The following is a 17,654-nucleotide window of genomic DNA, read 5'->3' on the forward strand; positions in this document are numbered from 1 at the left end:
CTGATTTTCAGTGTGGGCGAGACACACGAAATGCTGCCACAGGCACTCCATCATTTCAGGTTAGGGTTTAGCTATTCAATACCAATTGAAGTCCTCCTGCACAACTGCTTCGAATGAGCATGCTCTGCATGGTTTAGAAAGTACTTTGTGGTCCTTTAATAAAACAATGTATTTATAAAATATATTGCTTAGACTCAAAAAAATAAACTAGCCTTACAAGCCTCCGGTAGCTTTATTAGGTACAAATAGATTTTGTTGTTTTACAACAAATACCTTTTGCATCAGCTACCAAAAGGGCACACCTATCTTCCTTTTATTTAGCTCATTATCGAGTTGGCTTCAAATCTTTGGATTTCGTCCTCATACGGACTTGTGTTCATCTATTCAAGTAGAAAATAAATACGGTTTTAAAATAGAAAGTATTTGTAGGAAATAGCTTCCTGTAACAGGAATAAGGAACTGGATCCACAATGTGAACTGTTAAATCTTACTGCAATCTCCATCATTTCAATTATTCTGCTCAAAAGCAAAATAGGACACAGTTGTCCCCGAAGGTGGTACAGCTTGTTTCCAGATACAGGAGGAAAATTTGACAAGGAACCTCTCCGAAACACACCCTATTGAATTGAACAGAGCACAAATTAGACACCAGGCAAGAGGCTTCTCAATTCAGTGGAGTACACCCAGGAGAGATTCTGATGGCATCATCTAGTTATTCTGATCACACAGCAGTGCGAAACTGGCAAGCTGATCGTAAGCCGGTGTGTACAGGGCACACCTGGAAGACTGGACACCAGTTTAGATATGAGCAGCTGCTAGGATTTCAGTAGTTCTGAACAAGATTATGCAGTGAATATGAGCTTTTCTAATGAATCTGCAACTTTGTGTATTCAACCAAGAGGATCAACATTTTGTCTGGGCCAGAACCAGAACTTCAGAAAAAACTGAGGATGTGACTGAGAGAGCCAGTCTTCTAAAGTGCAAATGTGATGGTCCACAACCTTGAATAGCTAAAACTCCTGTACACCAGAAGGGATAAAGAAATGTGGAAATTGGTTACAATCAGTGCTAGTTCAGTTTGGGGAAAGGGGTGAGGGAGATAATAAACCAATACTAAGACCAATTAAAGTTTACCAGAAATTTCATTATCATTTTAGCTTTCTTCTACCCGCCACGCTGCTCCTACATGTGCTTATGTACAGATGGGCAAAGTACAAGGCCACATTTAACCCAGAATGCCTACACCTTAAGGTCAAAAAACTGGGATAGGAACAGTCAGGTTTAGTACATACAAAGGCATAAAAGGAAGTGTGCCAAGGGGAAGAGAAGGCCTTATTGTCCCAAGGGATTCAACCAGAGATAAAACCTATGTACAAGCACATGGAGCTCAGAAAAAGCAGCTTCCCATTTCGTGTCATGATTGCTTGTTGGCTTCTTCTTCATATGCATTTCCTGTCCCATTCTGTACATATGAGGAACCAGAACCGAGACCGTACAAGTGACCACAGTACTTTGCATCATCAATGTGATCTTCGAAGAACATCTGGAGACAATTCAAAAACACAAGTCAGTGAGAAAGCTAAGGAGGAGAAAGCTAAGTGGCAGGGCCTATCGTGTCACAAAAGGACATTCCAGACTGCTCTGCTCAGAACAAACTGTGGCCCCACACACTGTTCTTCCATTTTTATGCATTCAATCAATCCATGAGAGGGCATACTGCTTGCCCACATCACATTTATTGGGAAAGGCTACGCTATGGACAATGGCAGAACACCTCCTTTGCAGGTAGAACATCCCTGGTTCAATCCCTGACATCTTGAGGTATGAGTGAAAAAGACTTCTACCTGAAACCCTAGTGAGCCACTGGCAGGAACCAGCTGGCAGTAAACCACACTGTGTAAGTTGGAGTTAACTCTTTATTAGCAAGAACACAATTTGCACAGACTTGGTGCTCATCCCCAGTAGGCCTTGCCCATGGATCAGTTACCAAGACAAAGTTCCCACCTCCTCACAGCTGCCCACGTTCCCCTTTTTCCAAGCAATCTGAGACCGCATCTGTGAGCAGCCAACCTCTCCTCTGCCCTTTGCATACCACTTCTGGTTCTGGGAGAGAAGGTGGGAGGGAAGCTTGTTGCAGCAGCAGGAGGAGACACCCATGACTCTTCATCAGCCAGAATCATCTCTGCCTCTTGACCTCCCTCTTCTCCTGCTTGACCCTTCAACTCTGATTCTGGACTTCTCTCTGTCACAGACTCTCCCACTTTGCTAAGCCCAGTTACCTCTTCAGCTTCCGACACCCCTTCTTCCCAGTCTTGACCACTCATTGTTGTCCCGCCATCACTCCCTAGGCTCTGAGCCTGGTTCCCCAGCTGGTTCCTCCTACCATTCCTAGTCAGTCCAGGCAGCCACTATCAGTGTCGACAGTACCGAGCTAGACAGACCAATGGTCTGACTCGATATAAGGCTGATTCCTTTGGTATGTGTGAGGCAGGTGAAGCTGGGACCTGCCTTTTGGTCAAAGGCATACACAAACTGGCACTGAGGGCAGACTGCAGAGAATAAGCTGCCACTTAGCCACTGCTTCTGCCAAAGTAAGAAACTACCTTGCACTCTGAGAAGCCTATTTCCAGGGTTAGCTTCACTAGGCCCAACCCCAGTGGCAAGTTAAATAACAATTATTCATCCAAAGGCTGATGAACCCCCAACCACCTACCTCTCTCATTTTGAAGAAGGCCATGCCAGTTAGTAGAGAATCAGATCCTGCTTGATGCTGCGGTCCTATCCTCTCCAGCTCCAACTGCTCAGCAACTTCTTGCAATCCACCCTGAAAGAGAAGATGGCAGCACAATCAGAAGATTGTAAGTTATTACCTCTTGTAATAAAACAGGTGAGGAATTAGTTTCCATCCCATTTGTTTATGTAACTGTTTCTGAAGCAAGGAATGCACAGTATCACACAACCGAAAAGCCATGTTTTTTCTCGGAATCGTGATGTTAGCTAAAGATACAATTTCACTGAAGCCTTCGCAAATGAGGAAAGGAATGCCTTTCAGCACTCCTGTTTGTTTACGCTTGTATTGTTGCTTTTAAACCCACTAGAAATGAAACTGAAAAGACAAATCTTGGAAGTGCTACATTGCCCATGTCAGAATCATGTATAATTAGAGTTTTCTCCCCCACTGTTACAACCATGTGCAGGAGGGAGTGTCATGCGCTCAAGCCCAGGAGAAGGCCCACAAACTTGCTAAATGACAGTACTGAACAAGTCTGTATAATGCAGACATTGTGCCTGAGCAGAGGTTTCTAGTGATTTGCCTAGGTATGAGACCAGCAGTTTTCAGGATGGAAGGGCAACAGATAGGGGCTTTAATAGAACCACTACTTTGGTTTAGGAAAATTAGGAGGAGACTACAAGGTCATGGATTCAATCCCCATAGGGCCAGCTGCATATTCCTACAGTGCAGAGGGTTGGACTACATGATCCTAAGTGTTCCAATTCTATGACCTATACAATGGGGGGGGGGGACATTGCCGGGATGCATGTTTTACTCCCAAAATCCCTACAACTTACGCTCAAATGATTTAATTTTTTTTCATATTCAACTACCCAAAACATTGGAGAATCAAGGAAAAGACTTCTTCAGAAATTAAGGTTATGAACTTCAAAGACTCCAGAATCACTATAATTGCTGTACTATAGCATCCATAAACAGGAACCTTTTAATAAAACAAATGCATCAAGGAATCCAAATAAATTAAATCCTTCCCCATCCACCATTTTCGAAATGATACCATGCAAATTTAGAATATGTAGTGCATTCTTCAAGCTATACTGGCTTGAGGGTCTACTCATTACGTACATAATTACAGTGGTACCTTGGGTTAAGTACTTAATTCGTTCCAGAGGTCCGTACTTAACCTGAAACTGTTCTTAACCTGAAGCACCACTTTAGCTAATGGGACTTCCTGCTGCCGCTGCGCCACTGGAGCACGATTTCTGTTCTCATCCTGAAGCAAAGTTCTTAACCCAAGGTACTATTTCTGGTTTAGCGGAGTCTGTAACCTGAAGTGTATGTAACCTGAAGCGTATGTAACCCGAGGTACCACTGTAATAAATGATATGCTGATGATATTGATATTGATAATGATGATGATAATAAAAGATCCAATGTACTCAGTCAAACACTATTAACAAAAAAATTGCAACTCCAAACTATATTATTTCCACCATTTGTCCAAAGATGCCAGGGCAGTGTACAACATAATCCACACAGAATAAAAACAATACACAGCATAATAATAAAAACATCATCATAATAGTCCCAACACACATTTAACAGGCCATATACTATTTAATGGCTGAAGGCCTGAGTAAAGATGAATGTTTTTGCCTGGTGCCTAAAGACATACAATGATAGCCCCAGGCAAGCCTCTCTGGGGAGAGCATTCCACAGACAGGGAGCCACCACAGAAAAGGCCCATTCTCACGTTGTCACCCTCCGAACCTCTCAGGGAGGAGGGACATAGAGAAGAGACTTAGATGACAAGTGCAGGGTCCAGATTGGTGTACATAAGATCTAATGCAAGGATAAGGAACCTCCAGAGTTGTTGGACAACAATCCTATAATCCCTGGTCATTCGCTACGGTGGCTGGGGCTGATGATAGCTAGATCTAACTGTAGCACTTTATAGACAACACCGTAAAGGTAAAAGACAAGACAAAAGCTGACTTGTGGACATTCTTCATCCATAAAAAGCTTTATTCCTAAAAATGCTGTTTAATCTCTGTTAAAAAGGCATTGGGGAATTTACCTTGAGATTTTTGCAACTCTTCATAAGGTACTTCACATCATAAATGACAGGGAAAAATAATCTCAGAATCTCAAAGAAGTCCAGCTCTTCCTCAGGTAAATTGGAATTCGTCAAGATCTTGATCAAATAACCAAAGTCATAGCCACTGTAAAGCAATTAGGAACAGAAACAAAACAAAAACACCTAAGTTTAGTCAGGTTGTCATTCCAGAGATTCTTCTCTTTAAAAGAAAAACTGCAACGCCCAGGCATATGTATTCTCTTCAAGACGCTAAATTCATCATCATCATTATTATTATTATTATTATTATTATTATGAAGAAAGGCAGGGGAAGTTCTGTTGCAAAGCCGGAAGCCCTTGTGCCAATGGAACTACTTTGCTGGATACCATCTGCAAGAGATAGTTAATCCTATAGCATACCAAATGAGTCTGCACTATAATCTTCCTTAAAAGGCTATTTTAAAAGAAAATGCATTAAATGTATATTTCACAGTGGTGATATTGTGGATATGATGACAGCCAATAAGCAATATGAATATGAAGAGAATTCTTAAGAAACCTTTAAGAAATATTGCTTTTATATCTATCTACTGAGCAACTAAATCTACTGCTGTTCCCTGTTTATAGGACAGAGTATGAAATGACAATTTAAACCTACGTTCTGCTATATTTTACCAAGACCTTTTGTTTAAGAGTGATAGTCAAGTCAAAATAGACCCAATGAAATCAATGAACTTCAGCTACTTAAATCTGTTGGTTTCAATGGGTCTACTTTAAATATGACAAACACCAGATAGCACCCTAAATTATTAACTATGTTACATTGCAAATTAAACAACCTTAGGTCTGCATCAGAGCTTTCCAAACTTTTCATGTTTGGTGACACACTTTTTAGACGTGCATCATTTTGTGACACAGTAATTCAGTTTTATTTGCAAACTGGAGGTTAAACTAACCCCTTTCCAGCCCCAGGAGGAGTGTGGGGAGCATTCACACAACACAACTACACACTGCAGCCGACACACTAACGTGTTGCAACAGAGAGTTTTGAAAGCTCTGGTCTACATCAATAGTCAATAATATTTTGCGAGGCAAAGCCTGTAGGTTTATATTCTAAATATTTTCACTATGGTTTGAAAAAATATGCATTGAAGTGTTTTAGAAATTATCCAGTGCTCCAAAAATTCAGATTCAGCTCTTCCATCTGATACAGAATTTCTTATTGTTACATTCCAGGTTTTCCTAAGCTTCTGCCCTTTTGTAAATTTTTAATATTGCTTATTGAATGCCTTGCATTGCTCCTCCCATTATTTTCACAGCTAAGCCACCAATTTCCTAGGTTTCTAAGCACACCTTTAAATCAGTAGTCCTTCAACCTTTTTTAGGCCCCAGGGCCCATTTTTAACTCAAATATCCATTTGGGGGACCCATTTCTTAATCTTTTACCATATATATACACATGGTGGTAGTCCTCCTGTTACAACCCACACATTGAAGGCCAGTGTCTTAGGCCCAACCCAATTCATGTTTATGCGTTAATTACGTCCCACTACTTTAAAATGGGACTTACTCCCAAGTATGCACAAGATTACAGTCCATGGCTGCAACCTAAACACACCAGTACACCCCACTGAATGCAATGGGAGCCACTTTTGTATAGATGCACTGTTAGTAAACTTACCTACAGAGTTAATGTTACTAACATCTCCTGTGATTTCTCTGATGATATTTAATGCATCTTTCCAACCATTTTATGAGATATTACACTGTTAGCACATGCATGTCAATCCAGCATCAATGGTTGGACAAAACCAACAACTGACAGAAATGCAACTATATATTCTCTTAGTTTTTGCATAATACACTAAAATTAAGACCTTGGAAAGTTTTCTTAATTGCAAAAATAATCAAGGCAGTCCTTTTTACATAAATATGACTAATAAATATTCATCTGTGAGTCATAGTTTTTTTTGCCTTCTACTGCCATAGGATTACAAATTGAGAAATTTTGTGTGTCTCCATATTCAATAAAAAGTTGTTGAAAACTAGCTTGATTTTAATACATCTTGTACTTCTTTGGCAAAGGGTTAACTAGGTTCCTTATTTGCATATACTGAAAGAAATCTAGTCAAATATTCTTGCATGTGATCACTTATGTATGCCCAAAATTGATTATCACATGTAGATCATAAAATCTAATTAGATTTACATTTTTCCAAACAATAGAACTGCTGAGTATCCTTAGAATATCGAAATCTGAATGGCTCAGACTAAAAGCTAGGGACATGCATTAATGTTGATAGGTTTGTATCCATCCCATATATTAAAATACTGCACATTAAAATAGTCTCCCTTTATTATTCATTCTCGCTTTCTTTTCTTTATCAATACTCCACCTGAATTACTATCCAAAGTCTCCCATTATTGGCAAAATAGTCAGTAATGCTGCATGATAACAGTTTTATAAAGTGCAGGAGTGCCAGCCCATCATTTTAAATTTTGTTTCATAAAGTGCGTTCTTACATGAATTGAGGTAATACCACATGAATTTAGGTAATATTACATTTTTATCAATGTAACTCTTTCAATCACTTTAGACCACATGGCCTGCAGGGTTACATAGGAATAAAACAGACAATTAAAAATACATTATGTTGCTGAGAAATCATTAATTCTAAATTAATAATTCTGACTTATTAAAAACCACTGCTAATATTTTCATAGCCACCCTATCTTGGTCTGAAATGGAGTGTTCACATTGTCATTGTACTCAAGCATTTACAATACAGTACTCTGATTCATCAAGTAAAACTGATGGATACAGGATTACTCGAAACTCAATGTGATGCCTTTTTTTTGGCCATATCCGAAGCCTGCTCGCTATGCTTGAGGAAACATTCTTCACTGCCTGCTTGTAATATTTGACCACTGCTGCCTTAAAACACAATTTCTACAAATTAATCCTCATTCACAGAAGACTTTCTACTAACAGAATTTTTCATGTAACATTTCAGCAGCTAAAGCAAATGTTAAAACTGTTGGGCAGCAATTCGAACTCATCAGATTTTTAATGGGACAGAAATTGGAACAGCCAACTTACATAGCTGGATACAACTCTTGAAATTATCTACACTTATTTTATTGTCAGCACAATAGCTGAATTCCAAATATTTCTAACCTATCCCCATCAACTGCTCAACCTGATAATATAATTTATTATTTTTAAAAGCTATGTCTACTTACACAAAGCAGAACTGAAACATAGCTAATGGCCTCTTGTCTAAATGAACTTTTTCTTCTGCTATTGGAGGTATTAAAAACAAGTTCTTAAACACCTTGGCCACAAGGTACAGTACCTATCTCAGGAGCTGAATGCCCTTTTCATTTTAAAATGGTTGTGCCACTCAAGCATGCTGAAATGCAATAAGAAATGAATGAGCACCATAGATTATGTCCATAGCTGGTCTTGAACAAGATGCCCTTTTTCAAATAAGATACCTCTGTTAGCAACTTTTCCCAGAAAACTCATCAGTATGCATACAGGCCAGAACTAAAACTCAGTAAAGAACTTCCCACACAACCGCTCGACAGAAGAGAGGTATTCTTTCAAAACAGTTAACAACACACACTGTGGAATAAGCCGACAAACAAATGTTCCTAATTGCTTCCAGCCTACTTTGTGTGGCAGCAATGAGTCCAGCAGTGGAGAAAAAAATTCCCCAGGTGATGAGACTGGCTCAAATCATTAGTGTGCTTACACAGATATCTAGACTGCAATCCAAACCCTTCAAAAGTTTATTTTGTCCACTTGATTTAATTGATCCTTCAGGGGTGGGGGGAAGCCAAAAGACTACTTTATTGGCACCAGATAAGAAAATAATCCATGCAGCAACCAAATTAAAAAGTTTATTTTTTCCCCAATATTTGGCATTACAGTTAAAATAGAAGGGTCGTATTTTCCCTACCAGTATTATCATATGGGTCTTCAGAGGTGCATTGAATTTGGATTTTCCAACGATGTTAATCAACTAATTCCAGTTTTCATTTACCTGCTAAGCGTATACAAAGGGTAGAGATATGTGGCTGTTCCTTCCTCTGACCTGGGAAACTGTCAAAGCAAAATAGAAAAATACAGTGCTCCCTCTCTACAAGGCCGACACTTTAGTGCCTCATTTTAAGATACAAATTATTAGTTTCCAACTGGAGCCAAAGCGTAGAGATTTAACTTAAAAGCAGGAAAGCCTTTACGACAAAATCACGTTGCTATAGCCACACCTCATCCAACCCTGACTTTCCAATCTCAATTAATGGGGGCAATTATTTGGTATTACAGTTTCAGGAAAAGGTTAAAGAACTTTAGTTACATATTAGTTATATTAGTTAATGCTGCATTTACCTATGAAATGAAAGCCACTTGACTCCTTCGCATAGCACGACACCTGACGTCATAAGAAGTTCAGCAAAGTACTGAGTCTCAATTCCTTCATCCTCATGTTTTTTGAACTGGATTCCAGATGTTGTTAATAGCTCTATTGAATCTTGGGCATACATGTCTTCTCTAGGAGAAACACGATGGGGAAAGATTCACACTTGAAATAAAGAAATCTTGAGATAAACAGTTTAAACCAAGATCTAGGAGAAATTGCACATTAAATCATGAAAACGGATGAACATCAATAAAGGATCACAGCATTATTAAGGTTTACTGCTCCATCTTACAACTGTGTTCAAACATCAAGGTAAACTATGGTTAATGAACATGAAGTTAATGAACTATGAACACAACACCCTCTGGCTTTTTTAAACATTCTGGCCTAACCAGAATGTTAACTCCAGACAAACCACAACATGATGTCAAGGTTGGTTCTTAGCTTCCTGATCATGGTTTGAGCAAAACAAGCCAGGATCCCTAGTTCAGGCATAACACGCAGCCAAGGATCATGACTCGTTGCTCCTGCTTGCCCTGAGGGAGGAACAAAGTGGGAGCGATCTTGAATTTACTGTAAGCCAGTAACTATGATTTGCCCTGACGTGAAGAGGGCCTCTGCTTGTCCAATGAGAAGTAAATCCCTCTGAGTTCTATAGGACTTACTCCCAAGTAAGTGTGTGCATGATTGTAACCTAAATTCATGATTTCTAACTGAAGACTCTGCAAATTATGGGGAAATCCTTCTTCATACAGCACTCTCATTTACTTTAAGGATATTCATTTGTTTTTTAAAAAATAAAATCTCTAAGCATTCACATAAAAGCCAGAGAAAATGCAGTTGTATATCCTAAATAAAACTGAGCAATGTACCGTATTTTTCGCTCTATAGGACGCACCGGATGATAGGACGCACCTAGTTTGGGGGGGGGGGCGGAGGAAACAAGAAGAAAAAAATTCTGAACCCCAGAAGCCAGAACAGCAAGAGGGATCTGGCTTCTGGGATAGCCTCTTTCTGTTCTGGCTTTGGGGACAGCCTGTGAAGCCTCCGCAGGGCAGCTGCCCTGCGGAGGCTTTGCGCAGCCACCCCCAAGCTAGAACAGCGAGACGGAGCACTGCGCAGCACTCCGTCTCCCTATTCTGGCTTTGGGCTTAGCCGCGCAGCCTGCATTTGCTCTATAAGATGCACACACATTTTCCCTTACTTTTTAGAAGGGGAAAAGTGCGTCCTATAGAACGAAAAATACGGTATGTAACAAAAATGGAAAAATTAAGAGGCAGACTCCAGGAAAGCTTGGGTAAATATTAAAGAGGCTGTTAAAGGTCATCACTGTCCCTGTCTCACAAATCAGAGCATTCCTGAGGGTCAGTGCTATCACTGAGAAGGCCCATTGCTGCATTGCCACCAAGTCATAATCTGCTGCTCATGGGACAACCTGCACCATCTTCTTAGAAGATCTTAAAGATCAGCTTGATCTACTGGCGTCACAAAGCTCTGTTTGCTTCCTAGGGACTATGTACCACGAAATCCATGAAAAGTGTAAACCCAACTTTGGACTGAGGTTTCTATCTTATGGCTCACAGTTTACATCACTGGTGTATCACAAAAGCTTTCTTATCACTTTGAGAGACAAGACATATTCGAGAAGTCAAGCCATCTGTTCACCCCAGCTTGAAAGAGAGCTAGCTGATTATGTTGGCTTAAAGACTGAGGCTGCGATTCTATGCACACAATGAACTCAGGGGAATGCAATTCCAAGTAAATATGCACTGCCCTGGACTAGTTAGCTGCAATGAGAAGCATACTAACTTGGAGGCAAATCCCAGTGCCACCAATGGGACAGACTTCCAAGAAAACATGCTTCAAGTTGGAATGCAAGGCTGCCCTCTTAAATACATTGTCCATTTACACTATAATCAATCAATCACCATCATCCCCATAGCACTGCTCAATAAACAAGGTTAAGTGAATTCAAAAGCAAGTCTAGAGTTCCCTTAAACTCCCAAGTGGTGCATACAAGATTTTACATAGAAAGAAAACCCCTTCAATTTACTGGATACAGGTTTGCAACTTAGTGTACATTTTTCTTATAAAAGAACTGCTGCAATTTTGCAGAATGATAGGAACATTTGCTTACAATGAAATAAGTCACCAAGCCCAATTCTAGGCTCTGCACAGCTTTTAGGGGCAAAACTATCACACACACACACAACAGAACACCTGCCCCCTTGATTATAGGACTTTTCATCAGCTCTGCTGCTTCAGTAGAGGAGCCACCACACAAGTTTTGGGGAAGAATACTCACCCACCCTATTTTGTGCCCAAAATTTATTCCTAGGCTGGCTAAGAAAACATCAAACTGGCTTCTCCTTGCATTTAAAAGATAATAGGACAAAGCTTTCAAGCTGTGCCTTGACTGCCTTGCACAGCATAGTATGTCTGAATTAACCGCTTTAAGCTAAATTCTGTTAATATCACTGGATTGTTTCCGGAGAAGCGCAAGCTTTAAAGGCACTCGTGCAAGGGGATTATCCCACCTTTGCCTTCCCATTGAAATGCCATTCCTGAGGATCCAGCTAAAAGAGATTTAAAAGCCTGAACAAAATTACAAGTATAAATATACACATACGCAGCCAAGGGTTGCAACTTACGTTAAATTAAATTTAAAATTAAATTGCCATGTTGAAGTTCCTGGAGGGTATTCGCCTTGTTCATTCATGAACGTCAGCCCTAATTGAATTATCTTTAGTAAGTCCACGTTACAGCGGAGCAGTTGATACTGATAGTCTGCATTACTTCTGAATTCTCCAATAGGCCGTGCAACTACACCTGGAAACTCTGTGTCCTGAAAAATTAAAGCACAAAGACCAAAGGCAAAATATAAAAAGCTACTAAAGCTCACAAAATTTGTTTAAATGCTTCAGAAAGCCCTGAATGCTTTCCTGACAACAAGCATCACGTGTGGGAAGACACACTTGTTTGCAGTTAACCCCAGTCCCTTGGGTACCAGGAAACATTGTAGCCAATTTGGATTATGGACTGGAGCATTTGTTTGTCATAATTTTAGAATAACACTCAAATGTTGTAGTTGCAAGATTAGACTTGTCAACACAGGCAGGATGGTACTTAAACATGCCATTCCATATTACGTCCCACCCATGCCTCTTTTCCTTGCATGTTGGATTGACACAAGTTGTTAGGGCATGTCATTTTAGGGGCCAAACTTAATTTTTGCACATTTCTTCAGTGAAGTAATTAATAATAATAATAATAATAATAATAATAATAATATAACTGCAAGTGCTTTGCAATCATAGGTATAAAAGGTAAAGGTAAAGGGACCCCTGACCATTAGGTCCAGTCGTGACCAACTCTGGGGTTGCGACACTCATCTCGCTCTATAGGCTGTGGGAGCCGGCGTACAGCTTCTGGGTCATGTGGCCAGCATGACTAAGCTGCTTCTGGCGAACCAGAACAGCGCACAGAAATGCCATTTACCTTCCCGCCAGAGCGGTACCTATTTATCTACTTGCACTTTGACGTGCTTTCGAACAGCTAGGTTGGCAGGAGCAGGGACCAAGCAACGGGAGCTCACCCCGTCACGGGGATTCAAACCGCCGACCTTCCGATCGGCAAGCCCTAGGCTCTGTGGTTTAACCCACAGCGCCACCGTGTCCAATCATAGGTCTAGGGTGGTATATAAATTCAATCAATCAATCAATCAATCAATCAATCAAATCAATTTAGCCAAAATATTGTTTGAATTCCCAAGTCGTGTTTCAACTTTTCAAGAACCCTCATTTTTGGAATATGAAAATTGAAAAATTCAACATGCCCTAACAAGGTGCAACATTTGGGATAGGGAAGCCTATGGCCTCCCAGATGCTACTGAACTCCCATAACTTCAGACCACCGGGCATGCTGGTCAGCCAGAGCTGATGGGGGCTGAATTCCATTATCATCTGGCGGGCCACAGATTCCCCATCCCTGCCTTATGTTGTGCTAATTTACTGAAGCAGACACACTGTTCTGAATTACTGCACTGGTGCAAGGACTCCCATACAATCTGCTCCTAGCCATTTTTTGAAATAAACAAGACTATTAAGATACAGAATGATTTTTTCTATGAATATAGAGCAAATTGAAATATATAAAACGGTCATTCATAGAAATATATAGCCAACCTTGGTTTTTTACGCTGGTGTAGAAACAGCACACTAGAAGAGTCATTAGTTTGTACACAAAAAACATTGTTTCTTTTGTAAATATCAGCTTGCCAAAATTACTGGTTCAAAAAGAACTGAGGTGGGTATAAGCACATGAGAAAAATAAATTAAGAAAACTGTATTGCTAATGAGAATATTCATTTTCTCTGAGTCTGTCTGTGTTAGCTCTTCAGCAAGTGTTTAGATATCTCAATTCTGCTCAGTTGAATAAGCCAGCTTCATAACCTATGTTCTGAAACTGGCCTATAAGGAAAACTTGCTAGTTTATTTTAAACCATAAACCCTGGTTCAAATTTAACACTAAGCCAGCAATCCGTGAAAGTGAACTAAATCTGCTCATGTCCTCTTCACCGCCATGTGAAAGGAAAATGGGGTACACAAACCCAATACATGGCTGATAATCATCCAGTAGTTTTCAGAGTCCTAAGCAATGGTTTAGTATTGCAAGCCCAATTTTCTGTTGATAGAGTCATCTTCCATAAATGTCTGTTCCTCCTTTAAAACCATCTAAGTCAGTGACCATCACTTTACTTTGTGACAGTAAATTTCACAATTATGGATTGTGTGAAGAAGTTATAAATCTACTGCCAATATATTTTTCCTGCATGACCCTGAGCTCTGATGTTTTGAGAACATGAAAAACTTCAGTCTGTGAAAAGAACATGTTCCCAAACCATGTAACCATATCATCCATCCTTTTCACATGATCTCTTGATTTTAAATGGTATCAGTGAAACACAATACCCAGCCAGAATAACCAGCAAAAACACTGTAAAGATAACATAAGCATTGGTCCTTACTTGGGAATAAGTTTCAGATTATATGGGGTTTGATTCCAACTAAATATCTGAGATTGTAGTCTTCTGTTATTCTTGAATATCTAAATTATCTTCTCTACATTTTCCCCTTCCAAATAATTTTCAAGGACTAGTTCCAGCCCAAACAAAGAAGGTCACAAATATCCCAACATCATACCATGGCAACATAGTTAAACTTCCGTATAACTTGACGAATTTTCTTCATCTCTTCATCCAGGTTGCAAGCCCAAACTTCACAAATTCTTTGGCTGTGATCTACTGTAGCTGCTGGCATAGTTGGGAGGTTTCAGATACCAGACATCAAAAAGGTATATTTGACAAAGAGTCTGTTTCATAAAACAGGTTTTGGTTATATATCTAAAGAGATTTAAAAAGAGAGAGAGAGAGAGTTATTCCAAATTCACAAGTAGAACAAAATACATCTATTTCAAAATCATGAAAAATAAATCTGGTAATCACATATTTCATTTATTAAAAAAGATGGTTAATGTACTGGTCTTGTTCACAGGAGCAAAATCAGATATGTTTATGCTAACTCTTCCCCATAGATACACTGATTAACAAATCATCAGAAGGCAAAGAGGTGTCTCAGGTAGAAACAATTGGCTGTTAGATAAATGTCAATGCAATGCTGCAAAAAACTATATGTTCAGCTATCAATGGGTGATTTATTTCAATGGGACTTGCTTCCAAATATGCTTAGGGTGGCATCCTTTAACAACTGACATTTAATTTACAATACCTATTTGTTCCACTCAACTTTAAATGTCTCCGTTAAGACAAGCTCATGTAACTAGTTAAGACGGATAGCAACAAAGAAGACTGCTGCTTATACATGCACCGACACAAAATAAAATGAGACTGTGTCAGTGGGTCAAGAGGTGAGCAGGTTAACAAGAGTTTCATGTCCTGCTGCCAAAAAGGCAAGCTCACTTCCTGTGTGTGACAAAAGGAAAATGACAGGAACAACAGCTAGATAAAGTATACCTTCTCCTGACACAAATTTCTGCAACCCACAGTAGCACATGGAGGGTGAAACAAACATAACAGAGAGAGATGCACTGGAACTTTAAAAAATTTATAACTCTGCAGAAGTTACAGAACCTAAAACAGATGTTTATTACAAAAAACACCAGAAAGATTCCAGGCACCCTGTTACTTGGGAAGTGGAACATTTTTAACTAGCACATAGGAACGTGAAGTATTGCTCAGCATAATTCAAGGTTGGCACCCTGGAATCCAAAATATTCTCCCAGTCAAAACAATAAAGCAATGTGGAGAGAACTGAGCATGCAAGTTTTCAATTGTATTTACAGCATGTAGCAAGATAAAAAATTCCAAAAAAATCAGAATGCAAAGGTCACACTTATCATAGGAAAGCTGTATTTCCAAGACCTGGCTTTTAGCCTAGTCACAGAACCATAGAGAGTGTAAGGTAGCTTCCTATATAATCCACACATGCTACCTTCCAGTGCATTAAAAAAAATTCAGAGTGTACATTTGCTGGCACTAGATCACCACTACAAGTGTTATTTTTGAAGTATTCATGGAGAGTTAAAAGCAAAAAAATGACTATAGCAGCAGATGTCCATAACTAGTTTCCTATAAGCTAACAGTCAACACAACTCTAGTACATCCAATGCTAACACAGACATTATGTTTCTGAATGACGGAATTGACCTGCTGCATCAATGAAGATATTTTTAAAAAGTAAAATATCTATTGCGGTGTGTGCTTTTAAGGGCCAAGAACGCACTTTTTCCAGATCTATAGATGGGGCAGTAAACAACTAATTTGTTCTATCAGTGCAAAGCTTTACACTTGTGCAATGAAACTTCCTCCCCCAAGTGCCCCTAAATCTGTTCATGGGAGAATGGGTTTTCCTCATGCACCTACTGCCCACTAATGCATCTTTCTTGATGGTAAAATATCCTTACCACCCACCAGTGCTCAATGGAAGGATTCAGCTTGTGCCGTAAAACCCCCTACCATCCACCTAGAATCCTGAAACGCCCACTAGTGGGCTGTAGGGAGCAGGTTGACAACCCCTGCCCTAGAAGGTTGTTGCATGCAAGGAGAGGGAGAAATTCCGCTGCACAAGTGTAATTCCTTACTCTGGTGCCCTGAGTTAGTGGTATTCAACGAAGGTGGTATCCAACCACCTTTTACTTCAAGTAGTCCCACTAAAACAAATGGAGCTTACATTAGTTTCAGTCGGTCTACCCTAAGTAAAAACTTAGCGGAATACTAACCACAGCCATTTAAATGGGTCGGTATACTGATCAGTTTCCTAAACTACTTCAACACACACTGACACCTGCGCCACCACAAATTATTATTATTATTTATTTAATTTATATACCCAGAGGTCTCAGGGTAGTTCCCAGAGCACTATCAAAATATACAAACCACAAAATATATAACCAAAATTAAAAAAACAACCCAATAACACCCCCTCCCTGCCAATTGTGGCGAGACACAAAGAGAATGTAAGCAGCAACGATTCAAGAGGCAACGGGTGGGCAAGCAACCTATCCCTTTTTGTAAATACTCCTTTTGGCACTGTCTTTAGAAAAAATGGAAAAGTGGGTAGGTGGGTGGAGAGAGAGAGAGAGAGAGCATGGGAGGACGGGAAGGAGAAACTAAAAGAGCGACCCCAGCCATGCACACGAGGCTGGCGGTTGCTCGCCCATCTGGCGAGGTGCGGAGGGCCGTCGCTGCAGGCCACGCTGGCTGTCGGCGTGGGGCTGGCATTCCCCTCAGGCTTTCCAAGCGCGAAAGGCCGAGGCGACCAAGTGGGGTTCATTTTTTTTATGCCGCCCTGAGGTGTGCGGGCGAAGGGCGGTATACACATTTAACTGATAGCAAGGAATAAGAATAAACGAAGAGGCGGCCGCGTGAAAACCTCCTGCCCACCCTCCGCGCGAGGCCCATCCTAGGGAGCAGCAGCCCCCGGCCCTCTCCCACTCCCAACTTTCCCTCAGGAGCGACTCCAGCCCTGCTTGTTCCCTTCCCAACGCCCGGAAACGCCGCCGCCGCTACTTACCGGAAGAGAGGACGGCTCCTCACGCGGAGCGGAGGGAGCGGGAGGCGGGCCTAGCTGGGACCCGGCGGCGGAGGCAGCCCCAGCGCGACGACGTGCGGGGAAAGCTGCCGCTACTGCTGCCCCCCGGCCGCCCAGCGCACAAAGCCATTACGTCATCGCCGCGCGCCGTGCCGCTTCACCTTTCAACTCTCGGCGCGCCGGCTTCGGCCTGCCCTCCCTCTTCGCCGAGGGCGGGGGGGGGAGGAGGAGAGTGGGGGGCGGGGAGACGTCGGCTCTCAGCCAATCGGGCTGACGTTGGCGGTGGCTCCCGCCAATGGATGCCGAGC

At 40.9% G+C, this 17,654-nt stretch overlaps 1 protein-coding gene across 2 annotated transcripts; it reads right to left on the reverse strand.

Annotated features, from left to right (window-relative positions):
* Nucleotides 1-1,123: 1,123 nt before the first annotated feature.
* Nucleotides 1,124-17,539, reverse strand: CNOT7 (CCR4-NOT transcription complex subunit 7). 2 transcript variants are annotated; one of them, XM_053404493.1, is made up of 7 exons: nt 17,329-17,539; nt 14,440-14,639; nt 11,890-12,083; nt 9,208-9,369; nt 4,812-4,956; nt 2,714-2,824; nt 1,124-1,543 (listed from the first exon to the last, which is right to left on the reverse strand). In XM_053404493.1, the coding sequence occupies exons 2-7, from the start codon at nt 14,554-14,556 to the stop codon at nt 1,415-1,417; spliced, it is 858 nt and encodes a 285-aa protein (XP_053260468.1). In that variant the 5' UTR covers nt 14,557-14,639; nt 17,329-17,539; the 3' UTR covers nt 1,124-1,414. The 2 variants fall into 2 exon arrangements, with proteins under 2 accessions (XP_053260468.1, XP_053260469.1); XM_053404494.1 differs by lacking the exons at nt 14,440-14,639; nt 17,329-17,539 and adding an exon at nt 14,265-14,421.
* Nucleotides 17,540-17,654: the final 115 nt, after the last annotated feature.

This window comes from Podarcis raffonei, chromosome 9 (assembly GCF_027172205.1).
Source record: "Podarcis raffonei isolate rPodRaf1 chromosome 9, rPodRaf1.pri, whole genome shotgun sequence".
NCBI lineage: Eukaryota > Metazoa > Chordata > Lepidosauria > Squamata > Lacertidae > Podarcis > Podarcis raffonei.

Bases quoted from the DNA above. Each gene is read 5' to 3' on its own strand.
- CNOT7 (XM_053404493.1), bottom strand. From the start codon at position 14,556: ATGCCAGCAGCTACAGTAGATCACAGCCAAAGAATTTGTGAAGTTTGG. The intron at 9,370-11,889 runs GTAAGTTGCAAC...TGTTTCTCCTAG, and splicing joins AATTTTAAATTTAATTTAAC to AGAAGACATGTATGCCCAAG. The intron at 1,544-2,713 runs GTAGGTGGTTGG...AATTGTCTCCAG, and splicing joins CCTTCTTCAAAATGAGAGAG to ATGTTCTTCGAAGATCACAT.